At 35.5% G+C, this 23,605-nt stretch overlaps 1 protein-coding gene across 2 annotated transcripts in view; it reads left to right on the top strand.

Moving 5' to 3' along the window:
- Positions 1–21,540, top strand: part of LOC105465189 (aprataxin and PNKP like factor) — a 94,741-nt gene extending 73,201 nt beyond the window's left edge. Inside the window, exons 9-10 of one of the 2 annotated variants that reach the window (XM_011713462.2) lie at positions 11,634–11,680; positions 20,879–21,540. In XM_011713462.2, coding sequence (XP_011711764.2) covers positions 11,634–11,680; positions 20,879–21,081 — 250 coding nt within the window. In that variant the 3' untranslated portion in view covers positions 21,082–21,540. The remainder of the gene's footprint in view (positions 1–11,633; positions 11,681–20,878) is intronic. The other variant, XM_011713463.2, reaches the window with a different exon arrangement.
- The last annotated feature ends 2,065 nt before the right edge of the window (positions 21,541–23,605 follow it).

The raw sequence follows: 23,605 nt of genomic DNA on the forward strand, positions 1-23,605 counted from the left end.
GAATACGACTCCACCATAAAAAGGAATGAATTAATGGCACTTGCAGTGACCTGGATGAGATTGGAGACTATTATTCTAAGTGAAGTATCTCAGGAACTGAAAACCAAACATGTTATGTCTCACTTGTATGTGGGAGCTAGGCTATGAGGATGCAAAGGCATAAGAAAGAAAGACACAATGGGCTTTGGGAACTCGGGGAGAAAGTGGGAAGGGTGTGAGGGATAAAAGACCACAAATTAGGTGCAGTGTATACTGCTCGGGTGATGGGTGCACCAAAATCTCACAAATCACCGGTAAAGAACCTACTCATGTAGCCAAATACCACCTGTTCCCCAATAACCTATGGAAATAAAAAAATTTAATAAAAAAGAAGATCTTGCCTGTCAACTAATTTATTCTTTTTGTGCTGTCCACTGCTGTTTATCAAAGACTGACTCAATTTAATGGATGTCATTAGTTTAAGGCACTTGTCTGAATTAGAACATTGGATACTTAATGTCCAGTGATTGCTGTTCCTACCTCTGACTCATTCAATTCCTCTGATGAATAATAGGATTTTATGCAGTGCGTATTCCTGTTCTTACTTGTTGAAGAAAGCACTTATCTTAGAATATAAACAGATATGAATGGAGTCTATTTTCAGCCAACTTGGTGTAAGAATGTAAAGTCACACTCGTGTACATTGCCTTGGATTACAAAACCTTAGGCTGCCATGTGTCATGCAGATGAAAATGTCGGTGTCTTGATGTCTTTCAGAAGCTAGTGTCATTTTTTAAATTATAATGTTTTCTGAGAGGGAAGGCCTTAGGAGGTGTGTCAGTTATCAACTGTAAGTGCTCTCAGTGTAATATTGAATCTGCAACATGGCCTGTGTATGTGAAAGAACACAATGTTTTACCACAAGCACAATATCATTTTCTCAAGACATATAGGTGATAGTGAGTAAATTAATAATTTTTTATTTGCTGATCCTGGTATGATCTAAAATTTTTTACTAGTTCCTCTTCTGTTTTTGAAAAGTGTTCCAAGTCGTCATAAGGTTATCTTAATTGACAGAAAGTACAATCTGTCCTTGGTGTCTGCAGGGGATTGGTTCCAGGACCCCAGGGCATACCAAAATCTGGGGATGCTCAAGTCCCTTATGTACAATAGTATAGTATTTGCATATATCCTACACACATCCTTCCATGCACTTTAAATCATCTCTAGATTCCTTAAAATACCTAATAAAATGTAAATACTATGTAAATCGTTATTGTACTATACTGTTTAGGGAATGATGACAAGAAACAAAAGTCTATACATGTCAAGTAAGGATGCAATCATTGTAGGCCTAACTACATTTTCAATCTGCAGTTGGTTGAATCTGCAGATGCTGAATCCCGCTATGAGGGCTGACTGTATCTGTAGATGTACACTTCAAGCTGCAAGATAATGATTTTTAGAGACCTCTTAACAAAAAATAAGAATGTGTGTTGTTTATTATAAATCCAGATTCTATTTCATGAAGCAAAAATAGATCTTCATAAGGAGACCTCTAGTTGTCAGGTAGTTAAGATTTTCAGAATCAGTCGTGGGATGCTATCAATCTATTTGTAGTTAAGAATAGTCAAAGTTGGCTGGGCATAGTGACTCATGCCTGTAATCCCAGCACTGTGGGAGGCCGAGGCGGGCAAATCACCTGAGGTCAGGAGTTCAAGACCAGCCTGTCCAACATGGTGAAACCCCGTCTCTACTAAAAATTAATTGATGTGGTGATGCACACCTGTAGTCCCAGCTACTCAGGAGGCTGAGGCAGGAGAATCACTTGAACCCAGGAGGTGGAGGTTACAGGGAGCTGAGATCACACCACTGTACTCCAACTTGGGTGACAGAATGAGACTCCATCTGAAAAAAAAAAAAAAAGAATAGTCAAAGTTGACAGCACCTTAATCCATTTTTATAGGTTCTGCATATATAGAAAGTAACTTATCATCATTTGCCATGCTTACAGTTCTTTAATTGTGTATAAGAATATGATCTTGGAAAAAAAGTATCTTAAATATTAATCACTTGCTACACAGTTTTATATATGACTTGGCTATAATTTTTTTTAAACTTCATTTAGAAATAACAGTAACAACATCAATTATATTCATGTAGGCTTGACAAAATTTACTGGAATGTCTTCTGTGGTTTTGTTTTTCTTTTTCATTTATTTTAATGTGCATTCATTTTCATAATAATAAATTTGTTCTTTGTTATATTTACTGTTAATTATACATAGATAAAAATTTTCAGAGTTCTTTTGGCATACATAGTAAATTGTAGTGATTATCAGGTAACAAATGAGTACTTTTTACTATTTTATGCTGGTTTACTTGATTTTTATTTAATAAAGACCGTATTTAAACATTTTCCTTTTTCTTCTGAATTTTGAGACCTAGATATGTGATAATAATGGGATTTATGGTTTTGCTTTGGGTTTTAAAATACATACTGAATTTCAAAAATGCAAGATAAACTAGTTTGTTTTGATGGGACAAAATATAGTATGTTCATGTCTTCAATGGGTAAATATTGAGCATCTAAAGTGTTCTAGTCACTGATCTAGGAGCTGATGTAAAACAGTTCTTTTTTTTTTTTCTCTTCAGCTTTTATTTTGAGTTCTGGGGTACATGTGCAGGATGCACAGCTTTGTTACATAGGTAAACATTTACCACGATGGGTTGCTGCACAGATCAACCCGTCACCTAGGTATTAAGCACAGCATCCATTAGCTATTCTTTCTGATGCTCTCCCTCCGCCTATGCCCCCACCACCCACCACCCACCACCCACCACCGACGGGACCCAGTGTGTGTTGTTCCACCCAGTGTGTCCATGCGTTCTCATTGTTCAGGTCCCACTTGTGAGTGAGAACATATGGTGTTTGGCTTTCAAACAGTTCTTTAGGTTCATTTACAATCATGGTGTTAAGTTAGCAAATCTTTGGAAGTAAATACAACTAAAAACTATTACTCTGTTGTTGCTACCACTGTCTAGTTAATCTTTAGGTACTCCTTTATGACAAAGTGATAAAGTGTTTTTAAATTAGCAGACTTAGGTTCTAGTTATGGTTATGCTAATTCTGTAGCATGACTTTGCATCAGCTAGTTGATTTTCCTGGGTTTCAGTTTCTTGTGAAAACATGAAAAATACAGAGGTAGATTGCTTGTGCTCTGGGGGGTCTTCAATTCACTATGGAGAAATCTAGAGCAGAGAGCAGTAGCTTCATATTCATAAAGTCAGCTCAGTTATGTGCGTGGCTACCCTTCCTTAGCCTTCTTTTCTGTCTCCTCTTTTTCTTCCGTACTTGTAAATATTACAGAGCCACAGGGCTCAGTTCTCAGATGTCTTCCTTTCTGTTCTTATTTCTTAGGTGAGCTAATTCAATTTAATGGTTCAGATTCATATGTTTAAATGCCTCCACTTTCTATAATAGGTAGATCAAACTTACCACCTCCAAGTCAGAACTCTTGATTTTTATCATGAAAACAACTCTTTTGCAAGTGTTCTTTACCTCTGTAAATGACTCCGCCATTCACATAGTACTCAGGTGCTTCAGCAAGAAGCACCTTTGACTCTTCTCTTTCCTTCACATCACTCATTCAATCTATCAGCAGCCCTTGCCATTTTAACCTTTGAAATATAATAGGAGCCTGCTCATTTCTTAGGTCTCTACCTTCACCCTCTACCACCCCAGTCATAACCACCATCCTCTCTTGCCTGGAATACTGCAATAGTTTCCCAACATCCCTGTTTTCTCTTTTGTCCTCATGTAGTTCATTCTCCTCATAGCAACTGGAGCAATTCTTTAAAGATAAGTTGTTTCATGTTATCTTCTTACTCATAACTTTCCAGTGGCTTCCTATAACAAACTTTATCATGGCTTATAAGTTCTCTGACTTCATTTCCTACTATTTTCCTTTTTACTCATTCCCCTTGAAGTGTATCAGTCTTCATTATGTTTTTGTGTTTTACCCAATATCCTAGCTTGTTTTCACATCAGGGCCTTAACAAATGTAAGGACATTTGCTATTTCCTCTTCCTGAAGTGTTCTTCCTTCAGATATGTATGTGATATACTTCCTCAGAAATGCCGTCTCTGACCTCTCTACCTATACGTTCAGTCACTCTCTATGTCCCTCTCTTTATTTTTCTTCATAGCAATCACTTCCTGAAATTATAAATACATATTTGTTTCCCGTCTTATCCACCAGCATATAAACCCCGTGAAAGCAGAGACTCTCTGCTTGTTTACTACTAACTGAGTCTCTGGAACCTAGAACAGCGCTTGGCATATAGTAGGTATTCAGTGAATTTTTATTGTTAGAGTGAAATGGATGGCAATAGGACTGTTTTATTTATTTCTGTTTAAATATTGTTTGTAGGAGCATCATCAGGCAATATTAGAAAGGGCCAAATTTTCCATTGGTTCATTATAATTACAAGGATTTATAACTTTGTCATAATGTAAAAATTTATAAACCACTATGTCCTTACAGTATTTAAATATGCTGTTATCTAAATTTTTGTTACTTAGGCACCTACATCATTAAAATCAGAATAATGTTTTTGAAAATACATATTTTAAAATATAACAGCTCACAAAAATCTGATGTGGTTATGGTTGTATAGCTTTATGTTTAGATCTCAAACTGTTAATAATTAACAACAATGAAAAAAACAAAAAGGACTTTGAGACAGACTGAATTACAGAAAATGCCATTTGAGAAAAAGGTTGATATAAATCTTTTATGAATGAGCTCTGATTAAGTAATCCCCTTCATTGTTAGGAAAAAGATCTTGTGGAATTTGGCATTGCCTTTGAAAGTTCAAATGCTCATATTCCCCTGAAGAGCTGTACAGAGTTGCCATTTAGCTTTGACTTAGGGTTACATGCAAAAGGTATTTTGCCTTGTTATGAAATAACTGACTTTTGAAAATGGAATATGCATAGACGGATGTTAGAAAATATTATATAAATGTGTGAGATATGACAGGGAAAATATTCAACAGGAATTTTATATATTATTGAAGGAAAAATTCAGCTATTCAATATTAATTGACAGTGATTTTTACTAGCACATAGGATTTCTAGCCGTTGTTGGATATCTTAAACTAAAATTGATTTTTATGTCTATCTGAATAACTGATATCTCTAAAATGCTTAATAGCATACAGATTTTTATACACACTACTTTAACCCTTGGAACAATCTTATTTGAGGTAGACAGTGTTATCCCTCCTTTTCAGATGAGGAAAGAGAGTTGGTTCAAAGGAGTTGCCCTAACTTGTACAACAATAAATAGTAGAATTTGAATTAGGCTCAGCTCTTCTGATCCTAAAATCTGAGCTCCTTCCACAACAAAATGCTGGTGATCCAAAGTTTAAATTGCCAGATGAGAACAGGCCCAAGACACTGTGGCATCTATGTCTTCAGCATTCGTGAAGGACTCCTGGTGTTTCTGGTTGACCTGAGTGATTGATTGACTAGAGCTAAGTGTCTTACAATGCTGAGCAGTCTGTATCTCAGGAATCTGATTGCAATAGAGTCAGATTAATATGAGTGTCATATTTTCATTGTTTCCTGAGGAAGTAATATGCAGTGTTAATGGCAGGAAGTTCTGACATATTTTAGTCTTGGGTTTGTGTAACACGATTCAATGAGTACTTTGATTGTTAACTTTATAGGTGTGAGTGCAGAGAAATTTCAGCACATTGACAGTATATTTAACCTAATGAGAATAGCCATTCTCTGGAATATATCCCACAGAAAAACTGTTTTTCAAAGGGTAGCTTTCTGAAAATCATTAAAATCTATAGATTAGGGTTTACTAAAAATAAAAAATTATAAGTGTTAGCATTAACTCGAGAAAGTTTTAGTCCAGAAATTATTAGAAACTGTTTTTTGTACTCCAACCAATGAGCGTTTTAAACTTCTGGTTTGTGTTGCAAATGATGGAATCCATGTAAGTGTCCATCAGTGGATGAAGGGGTAAAAAAAAATATGGTATATATACACAATGGAATATAATTCAGCCTTTAAAAAGATGGAAATGATATCATTTGTGATAAGGTAGATGAACCTAGAGAACATTATGTTAAGTGAAATATGCCAGGCACAGAAAGGCAAATACCACATGGTATCACTTATATGTAGAATCTAAGAACTTCCCACGCATAGAAGAGGAATGGTGGTTACTATAGGCTGGGAGGAGGGGTGGGTTGGAGAGGTATTGGTCAAAGGATATAAAACTCATTTTGAAAACTCATGTGTAAGATTATTTTAAAACATTTTTTGAAGGAAAAAGGTTGATTATATTCTAGTAGATGGATTGATCTGTGAAAACTATAATTGAAAACCAGCTGGAGAGACGTACATTTGTAGGTGCTATGAAAGACATTAAAAAGTTTAAGAAAAATCTCATGCCCTCCAGCTGCTCATTTGACAGATGATAGAGATAATGCATACATGTACAAGTGTGTGTTTGTGTGTGCTGAAAATTTAGATGACAGGACAAGAAATGGCATGGTAGGTACGAAGTGGTAAACATAGACAATACATTCTGGAGCTATTTCCCAGTGATTACCAAAGTTACTTTCATGAAGGAGACACGATTTGAACTTAGGTAGTAGTACAGTCAGAATATACTTGGCAAAAAGAGCTATGAACAAGTTCCTAAAAATGGGGAAAAAATCACAAAGTACTCCCCTAGAGTAGAAACAAAAGATTGAGCTGCTAATAAAGGTTGGCACTGAGATTATGAAGGACCTTGAAGGGAAAGATAATTTAAGAAATTTAACTTTCAGAAGACTCAATTTATCATTTCCATTTTTATGTAAACTAAACATATCTAAAATTTGTTTTTGAGTGTGTGATTTTGTGTGTGATAAACTATCTTTTCTGTTTGGGCTCATTTTCTTATTAAAGTCCATCTATTCTGTGAGTTGTATTTATCATCAAAGAGAATAAATACCCCAACAGCAAATTTTTGAGCCTGTCATAGATATTCTTTTCCTTCAGTTTCGGTGAAATAGCTGGCAATGTTTTATTGATACTATTTCTTTTGCTTTAGGTTGGAAGTTCATTGTCCAGTTGAAAAACACCAACTCAGCTAGTTTCTTTGGTCTGCATTATAGTCTTTTACCTGTCTTTTTATGAAAAGAGCAAGTTCTAGGAAAAGATGGAAGATTCTCAAAGAAGCAATTTTCCCCTTCTAAGGCAAATGAAAACCTGTACATGTACCTGAAAATTTTTTCCTATTTTTAAAATATAAAATTTCACATTACATTTTCTGCTCTTCCTGTTTGGAATGACTAAATGTAACACTTCTTTCATAGTTTTTTGTTCACTTATTCTGAAATGGCTTGCCTTTTCCTAAGTAGTGTGTGAGGTTGGCGGATGTAGATGGTGCATACGAGTGCAACTGTAAATGTTTTCCAAGATAATAGAGAATGAGGAACTACCTTCTGAAACTTTAAGTTGAACCCCAGTTCCCCACTTTGTGATACTCTGTCTTCACTCTCTCTTTTTAAAAAGTTACTCTCCTTTTTAATCTTTCTAGCCTGACAACTGATATCAGCAGTTGTTTAATTGGTATTTGGTGCTTAAACCATAGTTGAGTCTCTAACTCCTTAGGTTTCATTACTGTACTTTATTTAAAAAGCCTGACATTTAGTTACTTGAGCATTTCTAAAGCAGCTTTTGAAGTAGCAAACAATTAAGACTATATTTAACTTTTCAGTTATCCTACTTAACTGTTAAGGGCAAAGCAGGAAAAGACAACTGCTTGGTACCTGAAGCAAACATTAAAAGAAGGAGGAAAAGCCTTACTCTGAAATGATTGTAGATAGATAATAACAGTAAGGCAGCCATATATAATGTTAACACTTGAAAAATCTTGATGAAGTTTTGATGAATTTCAGTGTACTAGTCTGGGTTGCTTTTTAAAGTAGGTATGACATTTTTTCAAAATAACATGTTACTGGAAATAATCTCAAATGACTAGTAACCATTTTTTCTAAAGTAAAGATGAAAAATATCTTTGGTATTAATGTTTCCCATTTTTATCTTTCCCCATTCCTGATGCCCAGCATTAATTATACTTTAATAAAGACTGGATTTAATTAAGTCAGTGGCCTGCACCAGCATGGTCAGTGTAGGAAAGATCTTCCCACAAATCATCACCATAGCTTTGTTCATTTGCAGCTGTCTTCACAACTAAGTTGTTCAGCTTAATTTTTTCAAGTTTAAATTTCGTTTTCATCAAAAGGTCAAATTTGGGTTAATTATGCTAAACACACAATCTTGTACAGAATCTTTTTTCCACTTTTCAAAACTGTTGAATTAGGACCTTAATTAACTGTGGAGTTACACTTTTGCACTGTGTTTAATGCTCGCATTGTAGGAAAAGTTACCAGAAAGAAGAGAGATTAGGAATGAGTGTCACACTGACACAAGGCCTGGCATGTAATAAGTATTCTGTAACTGTTTCTTGAACTAATAATGAAGGCATCAAAGGCTGACATTATTTACCACCTACCAAGCCCTTAGATTAAAGACCATTGTGCATTATCTCATGAATCCTCACAACAGCTTCATGTGAGTATGGGTTCTGTTGTTATCCCCCTTTTACAAATGAGAAAACTGAAGCTCAGACAGCATGCACGAAGGTGGCTGAGTTAGGATTCTAATGGGGTCTTTCTGACTATAGTCACTAACCTCACACTTTCTTTTTTTTGTTTGTTTGTTTGTTTGTTTTGTTTTGTTTTTTTGTTTTTTTTTTTTTTGAGACGGAGTCTCGCTCTGTCGCCCGGGCTGGAGTGCAGTGGCCGGATCTCAGCTCACTGCAAGCTCCGCCTCCCGGGTTTACGCCATTCTCCTGCCTCAGCCTCCCGAGTAGCTGGGACTACAGGCGCCCACCATCTCGCCCGGCTAGTTTTTTGTATTTTTTTTAGTAGAGACGGGGTTTCACCGGGTTCGCCAGGATGGTCTCGATCTCCTGACCTCGTGATCCGCCCGTCTCGGCCTCCCAAAGTGCTGGAATTACAGGCTTGAGCCACCGCGCCCGGCCTAACCTCACACTTTCAATCATAGCATTTCTACCTATAGAATGTTTTACTTCATTTGAGAGTCACTTCATAAGAAAGAGGGTGTTTAGTTGTTGGTTTGGGGAGCATTAATTGTAATTAATCTTGGCTGAGAAGAGAGGATCTCCCTTTTCTTGGTTTTTGAATTGAAACTGTTGTCCAATATGATAGCCACTAGCCACATGTGGCTATTTACATTTAAATATGAATTAACTAAATACAATTTAAAATTCATTTTCTCAGCTTTATTACCCATATTTCAAGTGTTCAGCAGTCACATACAGTTAGTGGCTTTATTGGACAACACAGAGCAATTTCCCTCATCACACAAAGTTCTCTGTTGGATAGCATTACAGAGGCTCCAGGGTTATCAGTTGAAACTCTTCAAAGTAATACTACTTAAAACCTATCTTGGAAAATAGATTTCATGATTATTACAGCTCTCAAAAGCAGTACCACTGTATATTTCTTGGGTTTTATAAATTAATTTAAATTTGTATATTTGTAATTACTTCCTAATACCCAACAAATTATGATGGAGGGACAGGAAGTTAGGATGGGCTGAGTGGCCCATACCTGCAGTCCCAGCTGGACGCAAGAGGCTGAGGTGGGAGAATCACCTGAGCTCAGGAGTTTGAGGCTGCAGTGAGCTATGATTGTGCCCTGCAGTCTAGCCTGGGTAACAGAGTGAGACCTGTCTCTAAGATAGATGGATAGATAGATAGATAGATAGATAGATAGATAGATAGATAGACAGACAGACAAAGGAAGTTAATATTTGGAGCAAATATAATAGGCAGTGCTGGAAACAAGACACATATTTTTCAAGCAGATGGTTCTATGGTGTTAGAAATTATTTTACTTTGTTTACTAATATCACAATAGTGTCGAAGGCACAGAGGAAATACAATATTTTTAAAGTATAATTTTTATTATGAAATATTTTAAACACACTATACTTTTTTAAATGGTGAAAAAGAGCAGTTGGATAAATTTTTTTACAATAGACTCATAAAGGAATTTATAAGTAGAACATTTAATCACCTGATTATTTCAGAGATATTTTAAGAATGTAGTCCACAATTTTGCCGGGACGTCTGTCTTAATATGGTCATCACCCAAGTTGGAAAGCACAAACCCTGGGCATGAACTTCATCTCCTTAGGCTCACATTGCTCATCGGTCACCTGGAGGAGGCAGAGTATCTGCTCTGAGATCATTCCTAGGACATATTTACATCCTATGACTCAGACTAGGTTCAGGGCTAGAGATCCACTTCCTGAGACTGGCCATTTTTCTCCATTGCAGTAGATGTGGAATTACAGGGTTGAATGGGAGGATTTATAGAAAAATTTAAAGTCATATTTTACCTGTTATATAATTTTTTTAAAAATTGCCTTACTTGTCCTATGAAAAGATTTAAAAAATGAAGAACAAATGTTATTTCGCCTGAGAAAGGGAAGATTTAAGGCTTAACTTAGTTCCTGTGCCCTAAAAGATATATTATAAAGAATATTTCCTATCTTCACAGAAGGTGTTATTATTATTCAGTGAAAAAAATGCTTGTTTAATGTCTGCCTTGCTCCTGCCCCCAGACTCTGTCTCCTTAGGGGCAAGAATGTGTATCTGGTTAAATATTTTATCCTCAGTGCCTGCTTAGAGCCAGAATATAGTGAAACATTCAGCCAATATTTGCTGAATGAACAAATGAACATTTGTCATGTAAAAATAATAACTCCTGACACAGGTATATTTGAAAGTTGTCACCTCAGCACATATCTGTTGTTAGTGTACCCCAGCTCTGCTTCGTCAGTTCCCTAAGAAAGGGGTACCAGACAGTTTGGTCATGATGAACCAGTTGCCTTGGATTTTACTGCTGGGACATTTGGAGAATGTCTTGTACATGTAGGGTACCCAAACATTTGTTTAACAAAATAATAGAAGGGGCCATAAGTATGTGTAATCAAAAATAGATCTTCAAACACTAATTTTTGTTTGACTTCAGAGTATGTTATCTGAATTTATCAACAAAATTAACTTTTGTGTTTTTTTCATAACAAGTGATTGGTGTTCTTTTGAAAGAATACTGCTTTCTTTAGATTCCAGAAGAGCCTTAGAAATTTTTAATACTGTATGCTGTGTGCACATACATACTTATATACATGTTTGATATTTGTGTCATGAGTTTTGGATTCTATTTTATATTTTAATATATGTGATACATGACAGTTTAGAAATATGATATATTTTGGAAATACATATTTTGTCTTTTCCATCTTTCTAGAGTATAAGTTCTTGCGGTAAGAACTTTGTCTTCTTCATCACTCTATCTTTGCATCTAGAAATGTGCCTGGCGTGGAGTAGGCACACAGGAAATATTGTAATTAAACAACAAATGCTTTTTCATAAGAGGTCTATTGGATCCTAAGTTTGTAAGTTAGTCAGTGTTCTAGTTTAGTGTAAATAGTCATCAATTTTTAGTAATTGGAAGACTAGCTCTTATTTTTGCATTCTTCTTTCAGGAAGAATCCTCAGCACAAGATAGAATATAGACATAGTACACTTCCAGGTAAGTAATTTTACTTCAGGAAATTCAAAATGAAACCTTTAAGTGATTCTCCTATTAAACCTAGATAGTTTCCAGTTATTATGAAAATATTTTAAAATCTCTGCTTTTGTGAATTTGTTGAATTGCTGATTTTAATGATTTTTCTTAAAAAAAAAAAACGAACAGAAAAAACAACTGCAACCCTTTTATATAGCAAATGCTTTCCCCATTGTCCACAATATATATTTACCTTGTATCTCTTAGGATTCTTTTGTTTGCAAGTACCTGAAAACAAAATCTTAAACTGGCCTAAATGATAATTGACTTCTGTAACTAAAACATCCAGAGCTAGGGCTGGATTTATATAAGCTATATTGCTTTGGCTCATTAATAATGTCAATAGTGTCCCCCAGGACCCAAATGTTTTCCTTCATTCTGTCTTTAGAGGGGTCATTATCATCCTAAGGCTGGCTCCTCTTCCAGTGAGGGACTTTATGTATCCTTATTCAGCTGGGACGATAATCACCTGTAAAGAGCATAAACAACTTTGACCCTCATGATTCCAGGGAAAAATCAGAAAATTCACTTTTTATTACTGGATTAGATCACATTCTTAACCTTGATCCAATCACCATGGCCACTGATTAGTTTGTGCCACTCCTGAAACCAGAGTGGAGTCACTTTCATCAGAACCACAGCCATCTCCAATAAAAGCTAGAGCTTTGAGGAAGGGAGGAGGGGGGAGAGACACCAGAGAAGCAACCATCAAATGTCCATCTCTCCTACTTACCTCAATCTGTTTTACCTTCTGTTTCTTATGCTTCTAAACTGTAACATTTTTCTTCTTTAATAAAATCTGGCTTTTTCATATCATTCATATAATACAGAGGCTGATTCACACATAATATTTCTGCTCACAGAGTGAGAAAATAAAATGCATACTATCAAGGCTGTGCTCACTTGATTTATATGTGCATACAAACAGCTGACTTGTAATCAAGCAAGTGATGAAAGTAAATGATTTCACTATACGGGAATTCCATTTGATATTTCTTATTGAAACACACTTTAGTGCTTTAGTACTCCAGACATAAAAATATTCCCTTTATCTGAGCTAACATAGTATGGAGGTTACATGTTATATATTATACTTTCTTTACTGTGCTCATATCTCATGATGTGGCAGTTATGGTAGTTTAAGTGTCTTCCTTTCTAGCAATAATGTAATTGTATTTGATTAAAAGTATATATTGTTCACAAATTGTAGCATTGTCCCATGCAAGAGCATTTGACACCTTTATATAACTTTATAGAAATAGGAAATATTTACCTAAAAACTATGAATACACATCATGTAACGTAGTTAAAAATATCTGAATTTTTGTTGAAAATTTCTTGAAATTATTGAAGTATTTTTTGAATGAAGGACATATTTTAAGACAATTAACTTTTTAAAGAAAAACTTTATTTTATTGAAAAGATCATTTTTAATAGAAGTATATATATTTTAAAGGAATAAGTTTAAGGCTATAGGTTTAGTCTTATATTTTTAATGTGCTTTCAGAAGTTGCTATGTGGCAATATAGTCAGAACATCTCTTACCCTACAAAATCTAAAAATTGGGGATTTTGAGTATTTCAAATAGTAAATGTTGAGGTATCATTGTATTTTTCTGATTTAGAGATACCTAATAAAGAATTCTAACATACTTGTTTTTCTTGTATCCCAAATCATTAAGATTTAACAGTACCCTCAAATCTTAATCTCAGCTATGTATTGATTCATTTACTCACACATCCACATATTCATTTGTTGAATGTCTTCCACGTGAGAAAAGCTACAGAGAGATGAGAACCAGCTCATAATTGTGGTTATGGGAACCAGCTCTGGCTCTCCCCACTTGCAGTGAGATGCTCTGAAGTCTCCGGGGAAAGAGAGGGAGTACTTTCTGCTGGGGATTATCAGGTAGACTTGATATGAGAATTTTAAGTAAAAGTTGGCCTTTAAGAGGGTAGGATTTCAATCACTTTTGTTTCTTTGCTGTGTAGGAGGTTGGTATAGGACATCACAGGCAAAGTGAATAATAGATCAATCAAGGACATCAAGGTAGAAGTGTTGTAGTTGGAGTTAGCAAGTGGATCATTTTAACTGATGTGGGAAGTCTGTATAGCTGCTTTGGATGTTGCTAAAAGGGTGTATTGAAGCTAGATTATGGGAACTCTCTACGGCCAGACCAAAGACATGGGCACTTTGGCACATAATGATGAGCCAGTATTTTACCAAAATCAAGCTGGTGATAAACAGTTTGAATTAGAGAGGGGGAAGCCTGGAGATTAGTTAGGTAGAATAAAGGGCTAGAACTAGGGCAGCTGTCATGAACATGGAAAGGTTGGACTGGATATAAGAGGGATTTTTGAAGGATGAATCAAGAGGATTTACCAACTAATCAGTTGACTATGATATGGGGATGAGGTAAATGAAGTCAGGATGACTCAGGATTATAGTACACATTATCAGGAGACTGGACAAGGCACACAATAGAGAATAGGGTGAACTAGGGAGTTTTATTGTTTTTGCTTTCATTTAAACATGTTGAATTTGAGGTGGGTGTATCATAAGAACATATATAACAAGATAATGCAATTATTAATATAGTGCCAACATTAAAATAACTACATTAAACTGTTAGTGTTTAATTTCTGATTTGTAATACCTCTAAAACACTTTTATCTATAGAGTGCTTCTATACATGTAACAGTTTATATAGTGCATTCTGTTTCTTGTAGGTTTGACTCCTGTCATTTGTTATGTTTCTTGTATATATAATTGGTTTAAAATTGTATTTAACTTTCCACGCTTTCAGAGTGCTACAATGTTTGCACAAGTTATTGAATGCTAAAGTAACCAGTGCCAGGAAGATTTTGTTTTATTCTTTTTTAGCTGCCTCACCTGTTGACAACATTTAAAGGAAATTATCATCAATATTTTATCTAATTATTGGGATCCTCCTTTCTTGCCTCTATTATTATGTGATATGTATTATTCTAGGTGATTGATACCATTCATGACTGAAAATTTAGAATGGTCCACTGATAGCTACTTTAATGTTTCTCTATTTCTACAATTGTATACATGTACGTGCTTATATATACTTTTTTATTCAGAAGATAAAACTAAAAGATCTAGAAAGAAAGCTATTAAGGAGGCTTAGTGGGATTTACATGAAATTCTATAAACTGCTACTTAATGTGTAGAAAGCTAATGTATGGAATATGAGAAAGCCTGATGCAATGGAATTATAAAAAGAAATGAACTTTATATATAATAAAGTAGATCAGAAATATATAAAAGCTAAAATATAAATACCAACTAGTTGCTTAGTGCATTTTTAAAAAATAGTCTTTAATAATAAAATGAAGCATTATTAGAAATGTTTGTTCTTGTAAATATAGTAAATTTTCAGCTTTAGGAATATTGAGCCGAAATATTTATTTACTTAATAAAAATTAATATCCTAATTAGTCCTAAGATTTAATAGAAAATTAAAGAAAATAAAACATGAAGAATTATCAGTATTAAACTATTAATCTGCTGTGGAGCGCCTGTCCTCTTAGATCTAACACCAAAAAACTATTGGTAAAAATCTGCAGTTTGGCTGGGTGTGGTGGCTCATGCCTGTAATCCCAGCACTTTGTGAGGCCAAGGCAGGAGGATCACTTGAACCCAGGAGTTCACTACCAGCCTGGGCAACAGAGTGAGACCACATCTCTACAAAAAATAAAAAATATTAACCAGTTGTGGTTATGGGCACACCTGTGGTCCCAGCTACTTGGGAGACTGAGGTGGGAGTATCGCTTGAGCCCAGGATGTCAAAAATGCAATGAGCCATGATTGTGGCACTGCACTGTATCCTGGGCAACACAGTAACACCCTGTCTCAACAAAACAAAACAAAACACTGCAATTTGAAAAGATTTTTCTCCATGCAGAATCAACATTTCTTCCGGCATGTATGTCACACAGTATGCTCTTCAATAGTTTGAAGACTTAGTTCTTGAGATAAGAATTAATGGTGAAATTTTAAATTGTGAAAGAAATATTAGACAAAAATTTGGAATTGTCATTCTCATATTATAAATTCCTCTGCATATAAAAAATCAGAAATTACCATATTCTAATCCCTTATAGTAAATAATGAGTTGTTTTAAATATGTTAAAGATTTTATTATTTTTTCTAAAAGTTATTTTTCATAATGGTAGTTCAGTATTACCCATCAGTGTTTACAAACCAGTGACAGCGTATTTCACCAGTTCTGGCTTTAAGTAGTCAAGCTGTCAATCCCTGTCCACATTTCATTTTACTTCACTGATTTGTAGAGAAAATGAAGGTTCCTGTTGGGGCCTTAAAATTAGAACTCTGGAGTTAGAAATATCTTTGTGATCATTTAATCGAATGATTTGTAGTTTAAAAAGTAATTTCCGGCCAGGCGCAGTGGCTCACACCTGTAATCCTAGCACTTTGGGGGGCTGAGGCAGGTAGATCACCTGAGGTCAGGAGTTCAAGACCAGCCTGATCAAAATGGTGAAACCCCGTCTCTACTAAAAATACAAAACTTAGCTGGGCATGGTGGCGGGGGCCTGTAATCCCAGCTACTCAGAAGGCTGAGGCAGGAGAATTGCTTGAACCTGGGAGACAGAGGTTGCAGTGAGCTGAGATTGTGCCATTGCACTCCAGCCTGGGCAACAAAGCGAGACCTTGTCTCCAAAAAAAAAAAAAAAAGTAATTTCCATTAGGTTATGTCACTTGTTCATTGTCATGAGCTTGTTTATAACACAGATAGTTGGACTTCAAACCCCTGGTCTAGTCCTCTTTCTCTTAAACTATGCTATTTTAAAGAGTCTTTTTGTTGGGTAAGATGTGAATGCACATGATCACATAACATGTGCTAATGATCTCTCAATAAACACTTTCCTTTCAGATTCAGAAATCACTTAACAGCTTTAAAAGAAAAACAGATAAAAAGCCGGAACAACTTCCGGTTCTTATGGACAATCAAATGAGATCAGAGGTAACTAGCAGGAAGAAATTTGTAAGCATTCTAGGCAAAAATAGAGAAAAGACTTATTTCTTTCAAGTTTACCTTGACTTAGAAGTGTTAACCCAAATTTAAAAAAAAAAAAAAAAGAAACTTTCTAAGATAAATTTACTTGGAATATTGTAATGAGAATACGTGTGTCATTGTAAAAATCAGTATTCAGAGTATTTTCCAGGTAAGTAAAGTTTAATTTTTTTTTTTGGCCCAGTTACACTGAAAGGCAGAATTGGATATTTCTCAAAAAACACCTTCAGATTCTACTAGCAATTTTTAAAAAAGGAAAGTCACCTAGGTAGCATTTGTTTTATATAATATTTAAAGTTATTAATTGAATTTTCCACAATATAATCTATTAAATAATTGGTCCCACAAGGATAATCACATATCAGCATTTACAACCCTGTTATGAAGGATCTGTGTGACACCACTAACAAAGGACACAGAGCTGAATTCTAGAACTGACTTTGTGCTCATGTCATGACTTGGCTCTTCAGATGTCTTCACTTAAAGTATAAAGTACCTGTTCATATGAGTTAAGGTGGATTAAATTTGACTATTAGCTACGTTGAATTCTGTTACAGATGGTTTTGTTAGATTTTGGACTTCTTGTTAGAAGAACATGAATGTAAACATAAAATGTAAGTGATGATAGATATGAGCTTTTTTTTGAGTAAACCAACAAAATTATTCCGATTAATGTGGCCTTACTGCCTCAACAAATGAGGCTTTTTAATAAGTTGCTAAATATTTCCAGGGTTCACTGAGGCTTCATTTAGCAGAATTAAGGTCTTTTACATAATTCATTATATTGACTGGCAGGCTGGTGATCAAAAGTGTAGGCTAAAATAAGAAGGGTTTCTGTAAAACTAAAGATATTCAGTAGTTGATTTGCAAATGGTTCACTTATTCATATTGATATATTCAACAAATATATTTATTAAGTGCTCCCACATGTTAAGCACTGTTGTCTGAGCTAAGGACACAATAGAAACAAAGCCCTGCTCTTGCAGAATTGTACACAGATGGGCAGTGCACACATAAGCAATTATTTGATGTCATGTGTTGATAATTAGAAGAAAAATAAACTGTGTAGGAGGACAGAATAGCAAGGGTCTGTACATGGTATGGGGAGTGCCATGTCAGATAGGATGGTAAAAGAAGCACTCTGATAATTTGACATTAGAGCCAAAGCTTGGAGGAGGGAGCAAGCCAGGTGATTATCTAAGGAAGAATATGCCAGGCATTGGGAATCATGAGTTTAAAATCCCTGGTGATGACCATGTTTGTACTGTAGGAATAGCAAAGAGCAAATACAATTGGAACAGTGCAAGTAAACAGAATGGCATAGGATGAGATCAGAAAACTACTAGTGGGCTAGTTGAGTACAGTCTTCAAAGCTGAGACCTGTAAATAAAGACTTTAGATTTTATTTAGAGTGAGACAGCTATTGGAAGGTTTTCTGACTTTTTTTGTGAAGAATAGACTAGAATGGAAGCAAGGGAGACAGTTAGGAGGATATTGTATCCAGGAATAAAGTGGTAGTACTGGGGCCAGGGCATTAGAGTGGATGTGATGAGAAGTGGTGGATTTACTTTGCAGGTAAAGCTAACAGGATCTCTTGAGGTATTAGATGTTGGGTTCTCGGTAAGGGATATTCAAGGATGACTACAAGATTTCTTGCTAAAACAACTAGATGGTTGGATGATTAGAGAAGTCATATATTCAAGACTGATAAATAGAATGACCAGATCTGGCTGAAGCAACTAAAGAGTTATGTTCTGGAAATGTTATATTCCAGGTGCCTGTAAGTCATCCAAGTACAGATAATGCTTAGGTATCCAGATAAATGAGTCTGGAATTCAGGGCAGTAGGTCAGGGCTTAAGATGTGAATTTGGGAATTTAGGACATAAGACTGGATGAAATCATCTAAGGAGTGAGTTAGAGAAAAAAAGTTCCAGCTCTAAAAAGTTAGAGATTAGGATGATGAGGAAAATCCAGCAAAGAAAACTGAGAAGGAGCAGCCAATGAAGTGAGCAGAGAACCTGGAGTTGTTTCAGCTTTGTATCTGTTTTTCTTGTAAAGCTGCTAAGTGATTTCTGAATCTGAAAGGAAACTGTTTATTGAGATATCATTAGGACATGTTATGTGATAATGTGCATTCACATCTTAGAAAAGAAAGTTATGTGTATAAGGTACTTCCAAGAGGAAAATTGACAAAAATAGAGATATTGATGTTCTTTCCTTCTCATTCCCTTTCCCAACTGTAAACTGCCTTCCAATTTTTAAAAAATGCATGTTATTATTTTTAAAAATATGGGTAACTGAGATTAGACATAAAACATGCCCTCAAGATGTTTACAGGAGCTGTGTATACAGATAAATGTAATGCAAGATTTTCCTTAAGGAACTGGTGAGCTTCCTACTATAATGAGAATTGTGCAAGTTATTATATTGCCTTTTTAGCCGTGGCTACCAAGAATCTTGGGGATAAATTTGATGCTCTATTTTTAACAATTGTGTTAAAAATTGAGATTATCATATGTGTATTCTGCTTTTTATGTTTTTGATTTCTACCTTTATTAGCATTTTATTATTATAAACTGTCTCAAATCCTTTCTGGAATGAGTACTGATACTAAGAAAAATATAAATGTGGCCAGGCGTGGTGGCCCAAGCCTGTAATCCCAGCACTTTGGGAGGCCGAGATGGGCGGATCACGAGGTCAGGAGATTGAGACCATCCTGGCTAACACAGTGAAACCCCGTCTCTACTAAAAATATAAAAACTAGCCGGGCGAGGCGGCGGGCGCCTGTAGTCCCAGCTACTCGGGAGGCTGAGGCAGGAGAATGGCGTAAACCCGGGAGGCAGAGCTTGCAGTGAGCTGAGATCCGGCCACTGCACTCCAGCCTGGGCTACAGAGCGAGACTCCGTCTCAAAAAAAAAAAAAAAGAAAAAGAAAAAAGAAAAATATAAATGTATTGGGCTATAAAGGTTAAAAGGACAGATATGTTACTTCCTTTGTCATTTTTCTCATTTTTCCCAATTCATTGACTTTATTTTTAAAATTATAACTATATGTTGCATGTGAACATTTTAGAAAGATATTAACCAAAGTATATACTAAAGTACATACATTAATGTTTTTAACGTATACATTTGCTGTTCATCAGGGACTGTCCTCTGCCATTCAGATTTCTAGATACAGTCTTCTTAATTGTTTCTTGAATGTTCCACACTGTCCTAGAGTCTTTCACTGCTTTATTTTAAAGCAACTCTGTAGCTCACTGTGGAAGGAGTAGGATGAGGGAAGAAATGAATTTGGAGACAGAATAATTCTAGTATTATAATATTACTTAGAAATCAGTAAATTACAATGTCTGTTATGATGGCAATCCTAGTCTTATTGAAACATGAACTGTAAGAATATCTTAGACCTATAAAACTAAACTTTCCAAAGTATCTAAGCTAACGCCCTGATGTGTCAATAAGCTTTTGCTAGGTTTGCTGTAATAACAAACATTTCTAAATTTCAGTGCCTTATAACAATAAATACACTTATTTCAGTGTATTTCTCCTTATTGCAGCTGTGAATTGGCTGTGGCCGTGTGCCATGTGTATTCTCATCCTGGAATCCAGACTGAGGGATCAGCCTCTATCTGGGACATGCTTCTTGTGGCAGAGGGGAAATGGCAATAGCAGAACCAGAGAAAGAGTCTTAAAGCATCCTTTTGGAAGTGACACACACTATTTCCACTCACATTTCTTTGGGCAATCACTGAGAAGTGAGGAAGTATAATCATATCACAGGAAGGGGCAGTGAATAACTGGGACAAAAATACATTCTACCACATGGGAAGATGGGATGTTGTGAATATGATTATGAGATTAAGGAACCATTATTACTAATCTCATGGGCCATTTTAGTTTCAGGAACCTCATGGTAGGAAAAGTTAGAATAATAAATAACAAAGCATCATTTTAGTGCCCTTTCCAGAAATCTGTAGTGATAAGCTATGCATTAATAAAATTAATTCTCTGGATGCAGAAAGACATTTTATAGGTAGATGTCTGTCATCCCAGGTTGAGTGGCGATTGATGTGTTGTACCAATCTTCTGTTTTTCAGTGAGAAATGTTTTAGATGAAGATAATGATAATGTTGGGCAACCCAGTGAGTATGACCTGAACGACAGCTTTCTAGATGATGAGGAAGAAGACTATGAGCCAACAGATGAAGATTCTGACTGGGAACCAGGAAAGGAAGATGAAGAGAAGGAAGACGTGGAAGAGCTTTTGAAAGAAGCAAAACAGTTTATGAAAAGAAAATAGTAACTAACTTCTGTAGTCATGTGTGCCTTACATTTACTTTTTCTTTGTGGGAAAACATTTATGAACTAAGGAGGTACTTAAGTGACAGTTATTTCCTTCTTTTGATAGTTAATGACTTCTACTACTGACTCTTTACAAGTGAGACATTGAAACGTCAGCCTTCAGTATAATAGATGGAATTTTTTGTTGCCTTGCCTTTTCTTTCCTACATAAAGCATCTGGAAATAGGAAGACAGAGAAGGTAGAGTAAAAATGGATATTTTTGATGTACTTTGTATATTGGTAATAAAAAGTAAAAGCCATAGGTTGCGCAAAACTTTGGTCTTTGTAAGTTTTTTTCCAAAGATTATCTTTATGGAGTACTCTGCAAGTATAACCAGGCAAATTACATGAAAACATGCCTCTTTTCATTGTTACTGAAGTAATTCTGTAAGCAGAACAGGATTTTTTTTTTTTTTTTTTTTTTTTGAGACGGAGTCTCGCTCTGTTGCCCAGGCTGGAGTGCAGTGGCGCTATCTCGGCTCACTGCAAGCTCCGCCTCCCGGGTTTACGCCATTCTCCTGCCTCAGCCTCCCGAGTAGCTGGGACTACAGGCGCCCGCCACCTCGCCTGGCTAATTTTTTTGTATTTTTAGTAGAGACGGGGTTTCATTGTGTTAGCCAGGATGGTCTCGATCTCCTGACCTCGTGATCCGCCCGTCTCGGCCTCCCAAAGAGAACAGGATTTTTAAAATGCAGCCATTACTTAATGGCTTTTTTTTTCTAGTACCTTAGATGTGAGCTTTGCAATTTCACTTACTACTTTTGTCCTTCAAAACTTGGGAAGATTGGTTCCAAATGGATACTGAAAATAGGTTCAACTAGGCTGCAGAAGAGAAATGTTCACCATGCAGGGAATGTTATTTTGTGTTCCACATCTGCAATTTACTGTATGTTTGAATTTAAAAGTCAAAAAACTCAAAGAATTTGACCTTTTTTTTTCAAACTAAAGTCCTACCTGATTATTTTAACTCTCAATGTGCTGTCTTTATATTAAGAATAGAGAAATGACATAGCTTTCTCAAATGGCGTGAATTTTGCCTTAGTTTTTTTGACCTCTGATGAAAGTAGCAAGTTGTTTACCAGTTGAAAGTTCAAGATTCTGGCCTCCCATATCAAGAAGAAACCACTTATTCTTCAGTTTCATGACGTATCTTTCTATATTTCTGTTCTAAAACTACTTTAAGCCCTATAATGCTCTTCATTTTAAGTGACTTTGAATTGTTAAAATGTAGTTTAGAATCTTTAATAACAGTTGGGTTGCATACACAGAGCAGGAGATATTTATTGAAATCATAAATCACTAAGCCAAAAGAGTCTTTGTTAAATACGAATATTTTCTACTCTAAAGGAACTTAAAAATTTATATTTTAAAAGAGCAAAACATATTTATAATATTATTTCTCAGTGCTTTTAAATGTATCTCCCAGTAATTGTATAATACTTAATATTTACTTAAACTGGAACAAGAATAAGATAAACATTTCTCTAGACTATTACCTATTATTCTGATTTTATCTCTTATTGTTATTTGGGAACTATTTTTCCCCTTATAATGTCCCTTAAACCTTGGTAGTATAACAAGTCTATGAATGTAATATTTAACTTATTTTCATCTCTGTCACTAACTTAATCCTTGAAGAGTTACTTAATCTACTCCTAGGTATATACCCACAGGAATTGAAAACATTTCCATATAAAAACTGCACACAATGTCGATAGGAACATTATTCTGAAAAACCTATTAAAATATTCCTTCCTTTTCAACTACATATCTGTGTAAGGCCTGGTTTTCTCCATGTACTTCAAGCAAAACAACGTATGAGAGCAGACATAGGAATCTACATGTCTTCTAGAGAAGACAGACATTAAAGAGATTTGCAAAAATTTAACACAGTGCCATTCATCTCACTAAATTCTTTAAAATACATAATTTTTAAATAAAATATATGTTTGTGTTAGTGTGTAATGGGTTTACTCTTCTTTTTAAGTGAATTACTAAATATTTTTAAAATTTCTCAATTATAGTCTCCAGTATGGTAACTGTCTACAAGTACGACCCTCATAAACAAAAGCTTTTTGGGTTTCTCAGTAATTTTTAAGAGTGAAAAGAGTCCTGAGGCTGAAAATTTTGAGAACCACTCCAGTAGGTCACTGTAGCATTCAGTTGGACTAGTTATGCTAGGATAACCCCAAAATTTCAGTGCCTTAACACAAGGAACGTTTTCTTATACCAAGATTTTCTGTGTTGGGTGACCCTCTAGGGCACTGTCTTCCATGTAGCAACTCAGGATTCCAGCATTTTAGAGTCTCTGCCTTCTTGTAGTTGTGTCATCTGGATCATGAGACCTTCGTAATCATGACTGCAAGGGGAATACAGAAAGTAGAGGGTTATAGTGTAATTAAAGGCTTCAGGCTGAAGGGACATCACTTCTGTTTGCGGCCCATTGGCCAGAAGTAGTTACATGGCTTTATCCACTAGAAGG

Source organism: Macaca nemestrina, chromosome 13 (genome assembly GCF_043159975.1).
Source record: "Macaca nemestrina isolate mMacNem1 chromosome 13, mMacNem.hap1, whole genome shotgun sequence".
Taxonomy (NCBI): Eukaryota; Metazoa; Chordata; class Mammalia; order Primates; family Cercopithecidae; genus Macaca; species Macaca nemestrina.